The sequence below is a fragment of the Varanus komodoensis genome, unplaced genomic scaffold (genome assembly GCF_004798865.1).
Source record: "Varanus komodoensis strain SLA01 unplaced genomic scaffold, ASM479886v1 scaffold11, whole genome shotgun sequence".
Taxonomy (NCBI): domain Eukaryota; kingdom Metazoa; phylum Chordata; class Lepidosauria; order Squamata; family Varanidae; genus Varanus; species Varanus komodoensis.
The window spans coordinates 30,251,878-30,269,143 of NW_025335317.1; the positions used below are offsets into that span (position 1 = coordinate 30,251,878).

At 43.6% G+C, this 17,266-nt stretch overlaps 1 protein-coding gene across 2 annotated transcripts in view; it reads right to left on the reverse strand.

Moving 5' to 3' along the window:
- Positions 1–17,266, reverse strand: part of DPYSL4 (dihydropyrimidinase like 4) — a 50,433-nt gene that overhangs the window by 15,007 nt on the left and 18,160 nt on the right. For both annotated transcript variants that reach the window (XM_044420026.1, XM_044420027.1), the window contains exons 4-10: positions 12,370–12,534; positions 10,353–10,414; positions 10,166–10,246; positions 7,826–7,894; positions 5,531–5,651; positions 3,830–3,986; positions 1,932–2,073 (exon numbers count right to left, since the gene is read on the reverse strand). In XM_044420026.1, the coding sequence (XP_044275961.1) occupies positions 1,932–2,073; positions 3,830–3,986; positions 5,531–5,651; positions 7,826–7,894; positions 10,166–10,246; positions 10,353–10,414; positions 12,370–12,534 (797 nt within the window). The remainder of the gene's footprint in view (positions 1–1,931; positions 2,074–3,829; positions 3,987–5,530; positions 5,652–7,825; positions 7,895–10,165; positions 10,247–10,352; positions 10,415–12,369; positions 12,535–17,266) is intronic.

The window sequence follows — 17,266 nt, forward strand, 5'->3', positions numbered from 1 at the left end:
ATGAATGAATGAATGAATGAATGAATTGAATGAATTAATGAATTCAATGAAATTGAATGAATGAATAATTGTCAGGCATCAATGGGTCTTGGGCTCATCCTGGCATTGATCCTCAGCATTGGCACTGGTCTCAGTGTCAGAGTAGGTGTTATCCCAGCATTAATGTCAACTCAGCATTGGAAAGTCTCATTGTTGATGACTCCCCAGCACTGATGGGTCTGGCATCAGTTGCCATTGCTGTCAACGTTGGTGTCAATCTCGCTCTGATGATCCTCAATATCAGTTGCTGCCCAGTGTCAACGGGCCCCAGTGGCATCGGCAGGTGTCGATGTTGGTCTGACGTCAATTGGTACAGATGTGGTCTTGGTGCTGGTGGGGTTACACGTGGCCCCAGCATTGCTCAGTGCTGACAACCTCCTTGAGTTGATGAGCATCTGGGTCATCTTGGCATCAGGCTTCAGGATGTCAAGGGATGATGATGTCAGCTAGGTAAACTGAGTGGTCCAAATACTGGGTAGCTGGAGCCCGGAGACCAGTCAGTGCCTTGGTCCCAAATGACAAGAGGAGAGCAGGAGATTTCCTGGAGTCTTCTGGTACCCAACCCAGGTGCTGAGAGTGGGGTTGGGGGCTACTCAGGCATCATACTGTTGTTGAACTTGGAGTGCATGGGTGCAAGGTGGATGGTGGCAGTGACTCGTGTGCCGGGGACACATCTCTGGAGCAAAGGTACACACAGTAGTTGGGCAATCACTCTGGTGCTTCTCCTGTTGACATGGTGAGCAGCTTGATTTGCTTTGGAGTCAGCAGGCAGCTGGTCAGGGGCCCCAAACCTGGAGAGGCTGAGGGGCAGGGGCCGACATAACATTTCTTTTTAGGTAGTGCAGCAGCCACCTTCTTGGGTGGTGTAGCAGCCATTTTCTTAGTCTATTTCTTAACTCTCATGGCCCCCTGGCCTATGGAGGTGTAAGGCCGGTCCAGGTCCTGTTTTGAGGAGTCAGCCACCTGGAAGGCTCTCTTCCATGTTTTGGCCTTAAACCGATAAACCCATTGGTGCTGTGTCCGTTTTTTGAAGGCCTGACAATGGGCACAGGACTCCATGATGTGCTCCTTGCCAAGGCAGAGGAGACATGAGGAATGGTCATCAGATGGTGGTAGCCTGGCCTTGCTAGGAGGCACAGCTATGAAAGGCCACTGACACCATCACGCAGATGGATGAGCAGCAGGGGAAAAGAAGTGGCAAAAAGGTGGCAAAGGCGGGGAACTCAAGGGATGCAATAAGAAAGATGGATATAAATATATATTTTTGTTTTGTTTTTTAAGAGTGAAAAATGGGTCAGCTGATAGCAGAAACAAAAAAGCGGGGGCACGGTGGAAGTCAAGATAGAGAGAACCAGAGAGATTGAGAGAGAGAACCAGGTACTTAGCATTGGAAGTGGAGAGAAAAGAGATTCCCATTCTATGTGATGGTGGTCAAAAAGGAACTGAGGAAGTGGGTGGGAGCCCTTCCCCTATAAACATAGGAACCAGAAGGGGAGGGGCTCCCATCTAATTCAGCACACTGAGCTATTGACATTTATCCTGGTCTAGGCCTTGCACAGGTCCACGAGTCCATTTGATGCACAGAGACCACAAAGAAGAACTAGTCCTGGGAAAAGGCATTTCAACGTTTTAGAAAGGGGCGAATGCAAAAGTCAGAAAACCACCAAGCAATCAGCAGTCAGAGAAAAGGAGCTAGGGGAGGGAGTGTGGCCTTCTGGGGAACCCCAGAGCACCACTTAGAACCCGGGTGGGTTGAATTTGGCCTGCAGGTTTAAACCCCCTGCCCCATAGGGAGAATGTTTAGCGAACACTGAAAAGCAGGGTGCCTAATGTCAAGGCATGTCAGTATGTTTCACCTGTATTTCATAACACATGTATTCTGCTGCACTTACCACACATTTTTCCCAAATGATCGACATTCGTTCTTCAATGCCATTTGTTCCTTCGGGAATAAGGCTGAAGTTATCCTTTCCTACTGCCTTCTGTGCAGTGGTGAAGGTGCAGTGAGCACTGCCCACTACTTGAAGATCCCCACTATTTGAAATAATATTATTATATGTATGCCATTTACATAGAATGAAGTGAGGCAGAATTACTGTATTGTCTGTAAATGAAAATTTCTAGTAAAACTGTTTATTAAAAAAAGAGAAAGCAAGCAGAGGACCACTTTCATTAGTTACATAAGCAGACTTCCTTGTGTCATTTCTTATCTGATTTGTTATAGATAAAAAGAAAAAAATCTTACTAAGGCATTTTAAAACATTTTAAAAGTTTACTCAGAGGTGAACAGAAACAGTGCGGGAAAGGACACAATCAACATCATGTTGATTTCTGCAACACAAGGCGGCACTTCTAATGTCACAGTGCCATAAAGTCCAGGCTGGGGAATGAAAAGGGGACGCAAGCTGTGTCTATCATGGCCTCTGTGCAAAGACACAGTGACTGCCTACGTGACTACTGACTCATCCAATGTGAAACGTTTAAAAACTGCCACAACAAGCATCCTTGAATGCAACACTAGGGAGCATGGTTTGGGGAAAACCCATAAAAAGCTGTGAATATGCCTTTTCTAGCTCTTATGTCTCCCTGGATCCCAGGCTGCATCCAGAAGTTCTAACAACTATGCAAGAGGATAAAATAATAGATATTAAAGATAAAGGCACATTCCTGTTTGCTCCAGTCTCTCTATTAAGAATGGGGAACATGTAGCCTGTGAGGTATTGCTGAACTGCAACTCCCATCATCCCTTGCCATGGGATATACTGGCTAGGACTGATGGAAGTTACACCTCAATAACACTTGGAAGTCAGCACATCCTCCACTCCTGCTCTATATGATTCCATCTTTACTGAGCATTAGCCTTCTATTCAGCATTCAGAAAACTACATTAACAGTACAATCGGTATGTCCCTACTCAGAAATAATTCCCATGGAATTTATGGGACTGAGTTTACTCCCAGGAAAGTTAGCACAGAAGTTTAAAAATGGTGCATCAGACACTGTCCTGATCTCTGTAGCTAGTACATTGTGATCTTAGCCAAAGGCTGGGGCTGGGCGTTTCACAGCTAGTGAGCTAGCTTCCCAATCTGCCTTTCTATGGCTTTTTAAAATCCTGATTAAAGCCCCAAGATGTGAGAGATCCATTAACGAGATGGTGAACCATGTGTTGTGTGTAAGTTGCTTCCTGAGACATGTCATCCTGCTTGGGACAGATGCAATGCCAAACTGGAGTCATTAATTTATTAAATTGCTAGCCTGCCTCATTAGCCGCACCACTCCCTCCCTGAGTGGGTTACAACAAGTTCTGATGCATCTGCTCTCCAAGACCAGTTCTTTTCTCATATCTGTTAATTGATGCATTTAGTCCTATGATAAAGAAGGGGCTGCAAATTAATGGAATGGTATCGAAGAGCATATTTGAAATGGCTCAGAATTTTATATTCAACCCCAATGGTCTCTTTCTGGCTTTCTTTTCACATGGGAGAGGTACCAGGGAAAGATGTCCACTTTCTTCTTCCACATTTGATTTATGCTTGGAACCTCTGGCATGTGCTTTTGGACCGAGCAGTAGTATTTTCAGTATGACTGTTCAGAATTAAAATGTATACTGATGAGTTTTATTGTGCATCTGAAAATTCCAGTTGTTTGTCACAGCTTCAATGCACTTGATTTTTTTTTCTTTTTTGGCAATGTGGCTATTCAGCCCTTTCCATTCCAACCACTGTGTTTGAGTCACTGCCTTTTGTTTTGACAGTTTTGCAGAAAGATGGTTCTATCCTTGATGACTTACCATGCTAAGAGTGACGTTAAATAATCGGGTGTCATTGGATCAGGGCTAATGGCAGGAGATGTCACAAAGGCTGCAGCTTTGGCCCAGTTCTTGCTCCAGTAATGAGAGCCATCAGTGCCAAGGCTAGCTGTGATGGGTTCTCCATACACAACAGTGCCTAAAGAAATAACCGATTGTCATGATTATCCCTGTGGAAGCAAGTGTTTGGTCCAGGGTCTACCTACTCTGCCTTACTGATTGCCTTGTGACACAAACATCCTGCAAAACAAAATATCTGACACATACAGCTGCTCACCCTTTTGCATGACTCACAGAAGAAGAATAAATGATACAGAACCAGCAAACCTGCTCCATTGCATGATATATTCAAGTAGCAGAATTCAGCATTATAATTTTTAAATGTGGACTATCTTTAGTTGGATGACTAATTTTTAAAAAAACAATACCTTCAGAAAACACATGCCAGCACAAGACCAAAAGAATCCTATTCTAGTTAACTCCAGTGCCAATTGGATAGGCTGGACATCCACATGGTGGGCATGTCGTGAGCGGAGCCGACAGGTGCCGGAGGTCAGACTAGATGGCCTGGGAGGCCCCTTCTGACTCGCTCTGTTTTCTATGTTTCTATGAGATGAATTGGCACTGGAGATTCTAGACAGTTTCTGGACAGCATATTGACACAGACACAAAGCACCAGAGGCAAACATTTCTTAAAAGGCACTCTGGGAGGGAATTTCAAGAAGACACCATGTGGATGCCCCTTTCAGGGATGCTGACATTTCTAGAGCTTAGGGCTCCTAAGCTTCAGAATGAGACAAAAGATGAGTTGATAGTGTAACAGGATGTTTTCTGCAACACTTTGGTCATCCATCTCTGTGGATGTTTGTATGACATTAAATAATTTGAAGCCTATTTCCAAAATAAATTCTGAATCTACCACTAGCAGTCCTTGCTTGATTGCCAGAAAACATCTCCCCATTATACATCAATTTCAGAGCCTAGGGTCATTTTTTTCTCCATTCATAAACTGCTAATTAGATAGGAACTGTTCCTCTTTTTCCAATAATCGTCAACAACATTTGATGAATGACAGTTGCAACTAAGTCCCACAATCAATGTGAACTAGTCTTGATGAGGATACACAATATAGCTTTCTATGGGATTTCAGCTGCAACAAATTTTGTTCAGGTCGTGTTTCTTTAGTATGTTGGTTTGGATTGTGATGATCTGCCAATCAACATTCTATCTCTCTATTGTCATGGTTTATATGGTAAATTGTATAGCATATCCTTAGATCCTCCTAGCTGATTCAGCACATGATGCAAAACTGAGAAATCATTTTGGATAAGAAGTAACAAGGATTTCATAAAAATACCATGTCATGGAATTACAAGTGAGGACTTCTTTAAATTGTACATTTTAATATTGTTGTAGCTATATGCACTACAATCATATTAAAAATCCAGTATATAAAGTAGCCTTCCTGTATACCGTGGAGAAGACAGATATTCTGAACTGGGATTCCAAACACTTTAAATCAACTAGTCTCAACTAGTGTATAGCACTAACCCAGAACAATATCAAGTTTTTCTTTATCTTTAAACCTACTGAAAACTAGCTGATACTTAATCACAGTCTCCAGCAGAATCTTGTAAAAGTAAGATGCTAGTCCTCATTGGCATGAATACAAATGGTACCTACCTTTTCTCTTGGCTTGTGCTATGACATCTGCAGCCCCTTTGCTCATGACTTTTGTGATATATAAGGGGCAGTTGGCTTGTTTCGCTATTGTAATAGCACGGTACACTGCCTCTGTTTCAACCTTGGGAAGCATGAACACTCTCGATTAGTTTCTTCAAAATATCTCAGAAATAAGCAGCATGCCCATAGATTCTTCTATAGTTAGGACTACTGAAATTCACTGATGATGGACTGTACTACTCAATGTTTATATATTACTTACTGTTCATAAGACTTACCTCTCTTTCTCTCTTTAATTGCACTCATTGGAAAATCACAGCTCCAGGAAAATGTATGAAAGTTAGCATTACTGTTCTTGTATAATTGGCTTTAAACGTTATAAAAATTCACCCAAGTAATGATAATCAGAGGCCATGCTCTGCCATTTTGAAAAACAAGGAGTGCAAACTTCTGCATGTCTATTGACAGAGAATTTCCATAGGATTCAATGGGATTTACTTCCTCATAAGCATGTTTAAAATTGCAGATTAAGAGTGCCACCCAGAACAAGAAAAATAGCAGAGCTTTGTCATTTCACTAAATAGTATGGCAAATGACTCAGGGCACAATCCCATGGCCTTCCAGCATTGTATGGACCTTGGAAAAACACTCTCGGCCAGAGTGGAGACTTTGACCTGGGATATGGAGGGGGGGTCCTGTCATAGTTCTTTCCAAACCAGCTGAGCTCTAAAGACGAAAGAGCATCCTCAGAGTTGGCATGGGGTTGGGGCATTCCTGGGGCTGATAAGGGAATGGGTAAGGGAGTGCCATCCTCTGAAGAATCCTAGTGGTGCCTCAGCCTATCCTTGTGTTGAGGGAAAAACTTCTAAATGGATGAAGCTGGCTATCTAAATGCTTTAGAGCATGAGCAAAGCACAGGAGCAACCCAAACCTCTGTGTTCTTCCCATCTTCCTTGGATGCACATAATCCTCTAACTTTGGAGAGTGACTGGCAGCCCCAGCACCCTAAAGCATGGAGAGACCAAGTCTATGAACAACCACTTTTAATGTTCCCTATGTCACTACTCACTTTGTTTTAGTAGGATGCTTTCATGGTTTCATTCAAAGAATGATCCTGATGGCTCTCATTCAAAGCAGCAATGCACACATGGAGATTCCAGTAGAGTGGGCTTCTTAGTGGCTTCAATGTGTGATGTGAAATGTCTGTGCACTACATCAGTGGGGATATTTAAGTACATTGTACACAACATCTCCTGTGATCCTAATGAGAATCAACATTGCTTCTTATATGCTAGGGCTACTGGTCACAAAGTTTACTAGGGAAAGGGGAATAATCCCACTACTACCTCTAGAGCTTTTGTGCAGACCCAAACAATGGGACAGGCATGTTTAATCAAGGATGCCCAAAATAGCCCATTTTCTTAGAGCTAACTCAAATGTGTAGCTATAGGACACAGGGTTCAACCCAAATTTTGTCATAAGCAGTCAAGTTAGTCACGACTAATTTATATCCTGATAATTTCATTGCATCTGTTCTAAACAGGGCCATGTCTGGATCGAACTCTGGTTCTTCTTGGAAAGTGCCAATTTAGACTGCAGGTAAAGCATCATGTATGTCAGTGCCCCATCATCTGACAAACACCCTCTGTATTGAAAGCTAGCATGTCAGGGAAAAGCTAGGCAGGAATATTTTCCTAGTTTTCCCCAGCCTAAGCATTTCTGATGTGGGAGGGTAGTCACTTAGTGTTCCCATGCTCAAGCTGAAACTGTATAACCACAGAAGAGGGATGCAAAGCCTCAGGCCTGAGGGTCAGATCTGGCCCTTCTGTTCCCCCAGTGGCAATGCCCACTTCTCTGGCCCCACCCCCTTTTCCCTGACAGTGGATTTGTTTGGCAGTTTCTCAGTTCTGTGTACTTTTTGCCTCATTCTGAAAGGTAGAGATGCTTCTCCTAAGGCTTAGTTACTGGTAATAAAAGCTTTAAGGTAAAATATACTTGTATTTTGCCCCATCCACTTCTTTGAAATTTGGTTGTAAGGATGAAAGAGGTTCAACATCACTGTCCTAATATGATGGTACCATGTGTTCCATCAGAATATGTAATTCAGTGCTTAAGCTTAGTAACCTGTTTTCATTTTGGGGGAAAATGTATTTGTAAACTTGAAGTCTTGTGAATGTTGAAGATGGCCCACTGTATAAAAGATTTTATCTATGTACGTGACATCCAGCAACATTTACCAATGTAATCTATATTTTCTGAGCTACATGTGATTCTTTGGAACCACCTTAATATTACCTCTTCTGGATGGCTGAGAACATGACCCTCAGGACCAGTAATCCCCAGTTCCAACAGTTTCTTTTGCTCCTAAATGAAGAAATATAGGAGAAATTATGATTAAGAACTGCAAACAGTGCATTTAAAATCTCACTCAAAACATTAGAAATCTCTAGAATTATCCATATTTATATGACAATTACAGCAGCTTGCTTCTCCATTTTATATACAACTCAGCAGTAAAAGACAGTGGCTTGTACATGCTTCTGCTTGGGATTTACAAGGAAAGGGGGAATTCCCTAACTCCGTTGAAGGTGTTAAAATTAGCCTGGAGAAATCATTCCAAAATAATGCTAATGATGGAAAACAATGTATGTTGCCAAAAGAAAAAAGGGAATTTGTCATGGAATTCTGAAATATCATTCTACTTGATTAAATAAAACTAAGTAGCTTTCTAACTAACATCTTCAGTTCATCTTGATCTTCCACATAAAACCCTCTATGAAAGGATGTAGTTCAAAAACATTACTTGAAGGATTTTGTCTTGTGAAGGAAGATTTAGGTCACAATTTGTCCTATTGAGCCGCCAAGTATAAAATACTTAAGAAACATGCTCATTTGATAAAGGGAGGTGCAGTAACAGAGTTCATGATGCACAAATATAAAATTATGTTTTTAACATCTAGCTTCTGCAGTTAAAGCAGGAGTGTTGAACCTCAAACCTGCAGGACAAATTCAGCCCACCTGGGGTTCTCCAGGGGATCATGTGCTACCTCCTTCCATAGCCAAAAATCGTTTGGTGTTTTCTTGATGTCTCCATGCCTTCCCTTATTTTAGTAGCTAAAAATACTTCTTCAAAGACTTAAGTTACTGGCAAGCAAAAAACATGCTGATTTTCTTGATGCTTTGGGTCCTCACTGTCAGAGCAATACAACAGTGGAACCAGTTGCCTAGAGAGGTGGTGGGCTCTCCCACACTAGAGACATTCAAAAAGAAACTGGACAGCCATCTGAGTGGGATGGTGTAACATGGTGTCCTGCAACAGCAGAGGGTTGGACTCAATGGCCTTCATGACCCCTTCCAACTCTACTATTCTGTGAATCTATGATTCCCCTTTTGCCCTCAATCCTGTCCACTACTGTAATGTGACTAAAGAGCTTTTCTGAAATTGTATTCAGCCTTCAGGATGAAAGAGGTCCAATACCCTTGAGATAAAGAGGAATCTAGAATACAATCCACACCTGTTTACCAGAAAGAAGCTCAAAAATATTTAACATTTAAAAACTCTGAGGGTGGGGGAGATAGATCTCCAACCCAGACTTCGTGTTGAGGGACCAAGGGGAAGAAAACCTGAGAGGAGGGAGGCATGGAGAATGCAGTGGCTGGAAAGGGGAAGGAAGGCCACTACACTGGGTGGTAGCAACCTCATGAGGCATGTACAGCAGATGCAACTAAAGGCAGTGGAACTAAAGGACAAACCAAATCAGAAGATGGGGTATCAAGTAATTTCAGAGTTTTAATAGTAGATCTTCCAGCATTTTGAAATCATAGTCCTGGGATCAGGGATGACTAACTGGCAGCCTGAATGCCAAGAGACAACATCAGAGGTGCATGGAAAGCAGAGCTCCAGTTGTTTAGGACTTCATCCCCCAGAATGCCCTGTAAGCAAAGCTATTTTCTCACCATTGCAGACTAGACAATAGTGTTTTCATGTGCCACAAAATGCACAGAGGAGCTGCAGGCTTAGAAGGAGAGAGGAAGACAAAGTAGGCAAAAGAGGAAGCTTTAATAAGCTGTACAGCCACAGAAGCCATTCCTGGCTGAAGTGACAGTAAATCTGATCCTTCCTAGGGAGTATTCCATAGGCAGCCACAAGTAGATATTAATGGGGGCTCATGTGCATCTGTTCTGGTGGATGAATAACTGCCTCCCAAGGAACCATCTGCTAAATTAGAGATATCAAACACCTTTTGGCCCAAGAACCAAATTCATTTTCAGAGAAGATCTCAGATGATACATTCCAGTAGTGAGGAAGACCAAAGCAATGGGGCCAAAAGTCACAATATTTTAGCTTAATGTTTTTCCTGCCAGTAACTAAGCTTGAAGAAAGTCATTTCAGCCTTCTAGAACGAGGACAAAAATCTGTGCAAAACTCAGGAAGCCTCAAAATACTCAGCAGTGTGGGGAAAGGGGTGGGGCCAGGGAAGCAGGTATAAAACCCAGATTGTAACCTTAGACAGACCAGATTTGCTGGCCTGTGATTCAGCTAGCTAGCTATCCCTCCCCCATGCACATCTCAACTCAACATAAAGCAACCACTTGCTGGTTTTAAATGACCTCTAAATTGGATATTTATTCTACCTCATCAATGATGTCTCCATTTTCAGCATGTACTTGAGCAATGGCACCCAATTCTCGAATAATACTAAATATCTCATACATCTGCCAGGAAAGAAAGGGAAAAAAGCATTTCCATAGGCTGATGAGGTAACAGTTTTAGTGCCCAAGTATTTTTTAACATTAGTTTGCATCTCATTTGGATAATTACCTGAGCATCAGTGCACTGGAATTTGTCTTTATAAGCCATGAAAACAAGAAAGGAGTTCACCCCTTAACAAAGACAGAATTGAATTAATGATTGCAGTTGGAAGAAAATAATCAATTTCCACTTTATACAAATATTAGCCAGTTTATCTTCCAGACTGCCCTGGTTTGATTTAAGCTGGTCAAGGCTTAAGGTCTGATTTAAAAAAAGCAACAACCAACCTGAATTCTTTTTGTGCAGAAGCCATGAACTTGCTTGTTCTGAAGAAAATCCTACTGAAATCAATGGAATTTATTTCTGCATGGGCAGTGCAGTCCTATGGCTACTCACTCAGAAACATGTATTCAGACTCAGTGACTCATGTATTCATGAATACATTAGACTCCTAACTCAACATGAGGAAATAACTACATCAGCTACAGCTTGCTGAGGTGAGGAGGAGACAGGCTGAGACAGGATCCGAAGCACCTCATACACTTGTTCAGGCTGGGACTGAACAATTAGATGACTGAACATGGCTATCTAAGCATGGTGAGAGGGGCACAGAGGCAACCTGTCCCTCCATGCTCCTTCTACCCTGCATAGGATGCCAATAATCCTCTGAGAGGCTCTGAAAAGGCAAGCCTACATGCATTTACTCAGAAGTAAGTCACACTGATTTAAATGGGACTTACTCCCACATAGGATGGTGTAATTTTGCAGCCAGAATTACGCTTTTTTTCTAAATAGAACCAAATCATCCCTTTATGCATGGGTAGAGGGGAAAGTAGATTCTCCTTTAGTGTCAAAATGCAATAATTTAGGAACCACAGTTTTGCAGGCAATTAGGCCAATCTGCTCTAAACTCATATTATTGTTTTTACACAATTTGGTTCATACAATACCTTCCACAGCCTGGCACTCTCCACCCACATGCTTTGGACTACAAATCTTATTACCATTGATAACTGGCCACTCTGGCGGGTTCATGGAAGTTGCAGCCCAAAGCTTCTTGAAGATACCAGCTGGGAAACACTGCATTAGGTGACATTATCTTAACTTCTGCATTACTTCTTACATTACTGAACTGGATCAAAATCCCAGCATGTCCAATTATATTATTAGAGTTCTCTGTAATGAGTTCACTGCAATTCAGCCAATCTTTTGAGGTTAGTGGGTACATTTGGGATTTGGAAAGAGTGTGGTGGGCATGATTGCAATATGGCTGCCATGGAGGGGAGGGAGTTGCTGGTTCATAAAATGGCTGCAAGAGTAGACATGGCTGATCACAAAACATCCATTGCCCATAAGGTAAGCTGGTGAGATACCAAGAAATGCAGCTTGCCCCATAATTTATTTACAAGGCAGAAATGGTCACTGAGCTCCAAACAAATATGAGACTAACTGAAAAACCTCAATGCCACTTATTACAGTAAACACTGGTCATTGTATCATCTACAGTGACTAGGAATGGCTCTCCAGGAGTTCAGGTGGAAGTACTTCGTTGTCCCACCTGATTGTGACACAAAGCAGCAGTATGCTTTTGTTCCACTGGGCAAGAGCACTCTTTGGTATGCCACACATAAGATCAGCCCAAGCAGACAGCCCGATCTGCCATTGGAATCGGGCTTGCGGCATTACGACAACATGTCTGGTTAGGTCTATCAAAACGTCAAGATACATTATTTGAAGGAGACCTCAGCTGAAAGGTGTTGATAATCCCTCCATAGTCATAATGCTGGGTATTGAATGGTTTAACGGAGAAAGTTTTCTTTTACTAATGCTTAATTTCCATTATCCTTTGTTAGATAATGTTTTATTTTATGTTCTCTGTGTTTCAGTCCTCCTAACAGAGAGTCTATTTATGCAAAAGAAAAACCACTTATCAAGATTTTAAATATTTTAAAAATTATCAAAAAAGATTTGCTGATGATCTAGCAATTTATATCTACAGAAATCTTTGTCTTCCAGTATCTTAAGATCAATAGCACGGGTTTGATTTTGCTTTTGTGCGAGAAAGCTGCAAGTGTGGCCACCTTACCTTTGTCTTTGACAAGAGCCTCCAGCTCTTCTTTTATGCCCTCATGCCAACGAATGATATCAATATGCAGAGAATAATCACAGCAAGCTTTATTATCAGCAGCCTCTTTCCATTGGTCATAGGCAGTCAGCAGGTTTGCTCCAGATTCCGGGAATACATGATCAACTGGAGAAGCAGTTACACATATATCAAAACAAAGGTTTAATTACCTAATATCTGAAGAAAGGTTCTTATTTCAAGAAGTGGGTAGCAGCAAAACTTTGTAATACCTACCTGTATTTTTAAAACAACTTAGTCTTGAGGCACTTTTTGAAAAAATAGAAACACAGGGCCTTGGATTCCAATGGAAACTTCCCTCTTTTAACTCTTGTGAAACATGTTTTTTAAAATCCACAGGAAAAAACAGGTGGAAAGAGTATTTAACCCTCTCCCAAATACGCACACACATGCACACAGAGAACTCCAGGGTTCTGATCTGAATCAATACCACACATGCAAGACAGTAAGAAAAGCTATCAAACAACTCATTGTATGTGACTAGCCAAATATTTAGCCAAACTTTCAGATACATCTGTTAAATGACATGAGGATATGTCAGCACAGTTATATAGCAAAGCAAGGGATCCTAACTCTTTTGAGTTGGTGCACACATTTGGAATTTTTGAGGGTGAGTGAAGTAATGGGAAGAGAAGGCATGTGTGAGTGGCAGAGACTATAAAAGAGAGGAAAGAAATGTAAAGTGCATATTAGAGGTGTTATTATGCACAATGTGTTTCATAAAATCACTGTTTCTTTGTCAGAGTCTGAAACTGAAATGAAAACAAATCTCTTTGCTACAGCAAACATTCCTAGACAAATTGTTTGCATAATGTAGTCCAATTCTATTAATCAAAAATCTATTGTTTTGACTTGAAAATAAGTAAGTTTTAAAGTTACATTTACAAGCCTTTAAAAAACTTTTCATAAATAATACACATGTATCATGGTCAAAGATAAAAGAATGAGATTCAGATCAAAACATATCTAAATTGTATTACACATTTACATTGACAATGTTAAAATATATCCATTAATCACATCTTCTTTAAAAAAAACCTTGAACCTTTATAAAAATATAATTAGTGGATATGTTACAGCACTACCAATATAAATGTTGTATGTGTAATAAATTTTATTTATGTTTTAAACTTAATCTCATACTTTAAATGTTGACCATGATACATGTTTATTTATAAGAAGTTCTTATTCAGTTTTTAAACTTAATTTTTAAATTTACTGATTTTCATTTTAACACAATTAACCTTTTAATGTTTTTGATGAATGATATCTGCTATAAAAGCAGTGGACTACACTATACCAAGAATCTGTATGAGAATGTTGGCTCTGGCCTCTGCTTTTGGCTCTGGCCTCTTGGCAGAGCAGCAGAGCATTAGAGGCACAGGCTGGGAGAGAGTGCTGAGTGGCCAGGAGACTGGCGAAGGCAAGGTAGGAGCTGGGCAGGGGAGCAGAGGGCCAGGAGCAGCAGAGAGGAAGGGCATCATCCCTTGTCTGCATCCCTTAGCTGCGGCCCGGGCTGTCCAGGAACACCCTTCCCTGGGACACAGAGGTTTGATTGTTTGTTTGTTTGTTTTTGTTTGTGCTGTGCTTTGCTTTGTTTTTCTTCCAATTTAAATTTAAGTTTATTTTATCCTTGTGTGTGTGTGCGAGTGGGTTTTTGTCTGGGAGAAGTGAGAGGAACTGCAGGACAAACAAGGCAGGGGACCAAGGTAAGGTCTCGGAAGGGATAACGATGGCAGACCAGGAGATGGCCTTGCCGGGAGTCACGGGTGTTGCCCTTCTCCCCCAGGACAGGCAGGGATACACTTGCCTTCAGTGCAAGCTGGTGACCCTGCTAGAGGAGAAGGTGAGGTGCCTGAAGGCCGAGAGAGCTCTCCAGGCCCCCGGAGCAGCCCCCCTCTGGACAGAGGGTTGAAGGAGAGACCACGGGAGGAGCAGCTGCGGAGACATGGAGGCATGTCACCCACAGGAGGACGAAGCCAGCACGGCCTCCTCCTTCTCCTGGCACCGATCTGGAGCTGGGAAACAGGTTCTCTCCACTTGGGGAGGCTGGGGTTAATGAGGCCTCAGGGGACCAGCAGGACCCCCAGTCTGGGACGTCAGGGGGCAAGGGGGTTGCTGCGAGAGAGGCGAGGGCCAGGGCATGGCTGCCCACCAGCACCGGGAAGGTACGGCGGCGGGAGATTGTTGTTGGGGACTCCCTGCTGAGGGGCACTGAGGCAGCAGTGTGCCACCCCAACCTGGAGACAAGGGAGGTTTGCTGCCTGCCGGGCGCACGCATCCAGCATGTGAAAGACAGAGTGGAGCGTCTTGTTCGCTCCGGGGTAACCAGCCACTCCTGGTGATCCATGTGGGCACAAACGATGTAGCCAGGCAGGGTGTGGTTGGGACCACCAGGGAATTTGAGGCCTTGGGGAAGAAACTCAGGGAGCTGAAGGCCCAAGTGGTCTTCTCATCAATCTTACCTGTCCGAGGGTTTGGGCCAGGAAGGGACAGGAGGGCCTCCGAGGTAAACAACTGGCTTAGGGTGTGATGCCAGAAGGAAAGCTTCAGCTTCCTCGACCACGGCACTCGGTGTCCTGCCAATGGACTTCTGGCAAGGGACGGGTTACACCTCTCGAGGAGGGGGAAAAGGTCCTTTGGAGACGCTCTAGTTAGCTTCGTCCGAAAGACTTTAAACTGAGCCGGGGGTGGGGTTCAGGCCCCCCAGTAACATGTCTGCACTGGACAAGTGTGCGGGGAGGATCAGGGCTCTGGGAGCAGGGTTTTAGAGGTACTGCAGGGACTGACAGGACTCCTACAGAGAGGGGCCAGGTATCAGGAAGGATGGGAGGAAGGAGGAGGCTGGGAACTCCAAGGAAAGGAAGTGGTGGGAAGGAGTTGAGGTGCATGTACACCAATGCTAGGAGCATGGGTAATAAGCAGGAAGAGCTTGAAGCTCTCCTGGGAGTGGGGAGGCGGTATGATCTGGTGGGAATCTCAGAAACTTGGCAGGATGAAAGGCAAGTCTGGAATGTGAACATAAAAGGGTATCACCTTTTCAGAAAGGACAGGAAGGGAAAGAGAGGTGGGGGCGTGGCTTTATATGTCAGGGAAGGAATAGGATGCAGTGAGATAGAATACAGCACAGATGGGGATTCGGTAGAGGCAGTCTGGGTGAAACTTAGGGGTTTTGACAGGGAAAGAGACCTGACAGTGGGGGTCTGTTATCGCCCTCCAGGTCAACTTGAGACCCTGGATGATGTCCTGACAGGCCAGATTCTAAGGATATCTCGGGGGAGAGACACAGTAATTATGGGAGATTTCAATCTCCCGGATATTACTTGGGAGACTCACTCGGCGGTGACAGCCAGGTCATGTCGCTTCCTAGAAGCTATTGAGGGAGCATTTTCCACACAGAGGGTCCGAGAGGCGACGAGGGGGGGGAAACATCCTTGACTTGGTCTTGACCAATAGGGAGGAGCTGATAGATGAAGCACAGATTAGGGAAGCTCTGGATTTGAGTGATCACTCCACCCTTTGCTTTAAGCTCAGGGGACTGGGGACATGCAGCAGGTCGAGCACTAGAAGCTGGGACTTCAAGAGGGCCAACTTTGGCCAACTGAAGGCCAGACTGCGGAAAGTCTCCTGGGATAGGTTACTGGAAGGTAAGCGAGTTGAGGAAGGGTGGATAGCACTCAAAAGGGAGGTTTTGGAGGCGCAAGCCTTGACAATACCTCTAGTCAGTAAGGTGGGGAGGCGGAGGAGAGTGCCACCATGGATGCAAAAGGAGGTGGTTAGAGGGATTAGACGCAAGAGGAACCTCCATAGGAAATGGGTACTGGGGGAAATAGACAAAAGGGTATACCAGGAGGAGGAGGCCTGTTGCAGAAGGATTCTTCGCAAGGCTAAGGCTGATTACAAGCTGAGACTTGCCAAGAATATCAAGAGCAACAAAAAGGGCTTCTTTCAGCATGTAAATAGGAAGAGGAAGGGGAGACAACACAGATTAGAATCACCCCCCCCCCCCTTGAAGTCGAGGGGCTCACCAGGGCATTGGGCATTACACCTGAGAGTACTTAGAGAGTTGGCAGGAGTTCTCTCATGCCCGCTGGCCTCCATTTTTGAGACCTCGTGGAGAACGGGTGAAGTTCCAGAGGACTGGAGGGTGGCATCAGTGGTCCCAATTTTCAAAAAGGGTATTAGAAAGGACATGAGGAATTATAGACCAGTTAGCCTTATGTCCATTGTAGGAAAAATAATGGAAAGGCTCATAATAGAGAGAGATCTAGTGATGCTAGATAGGGAAGGGAGGCTGACAGCCACACAACACAGCTTCCTCAAAAACAGGTCCTGCTAGACAAACCTTGTGGAATTCTATGACAAGGTTTCGAGATGGCTAGATGGAGGGGATGCAGTGGATGTGGTATACCTGGATTTCAGCAAGGCCTTTGACAAAGTGCCCCATGATATCCTGGTGGTGAAACTGAGGAGTTTTGTGATACCCCAAGGACTGTTCGGTGGATTAAGGCATGGTTGACTGACCAAAAGGAGAAGGCAACCATTAGCAGGGAATCATCGGGATGGCAGCCAGTGACAAGCGGGGTCCCCCAGGGCTCTGTCCTGGGGCCGATTCTGTTTAATCTTTTCATTAATGACATGGAAGAAGGGGTGAACAGTCTGCTGATCAAATTCGCAGATGACACTAAAACCGGAGCAGTGGCCACAACTGAGGAGCAGGTACTCCAGATCCAAAAGGTTCTGGACAGACTATGGAAGTGGGCAGGAGACAACAGGATGGCGTTCAATTTGGATAAGTGCAAGCTCTTGCACTTGGGGCATAGGAATAGCTGTCATAAGT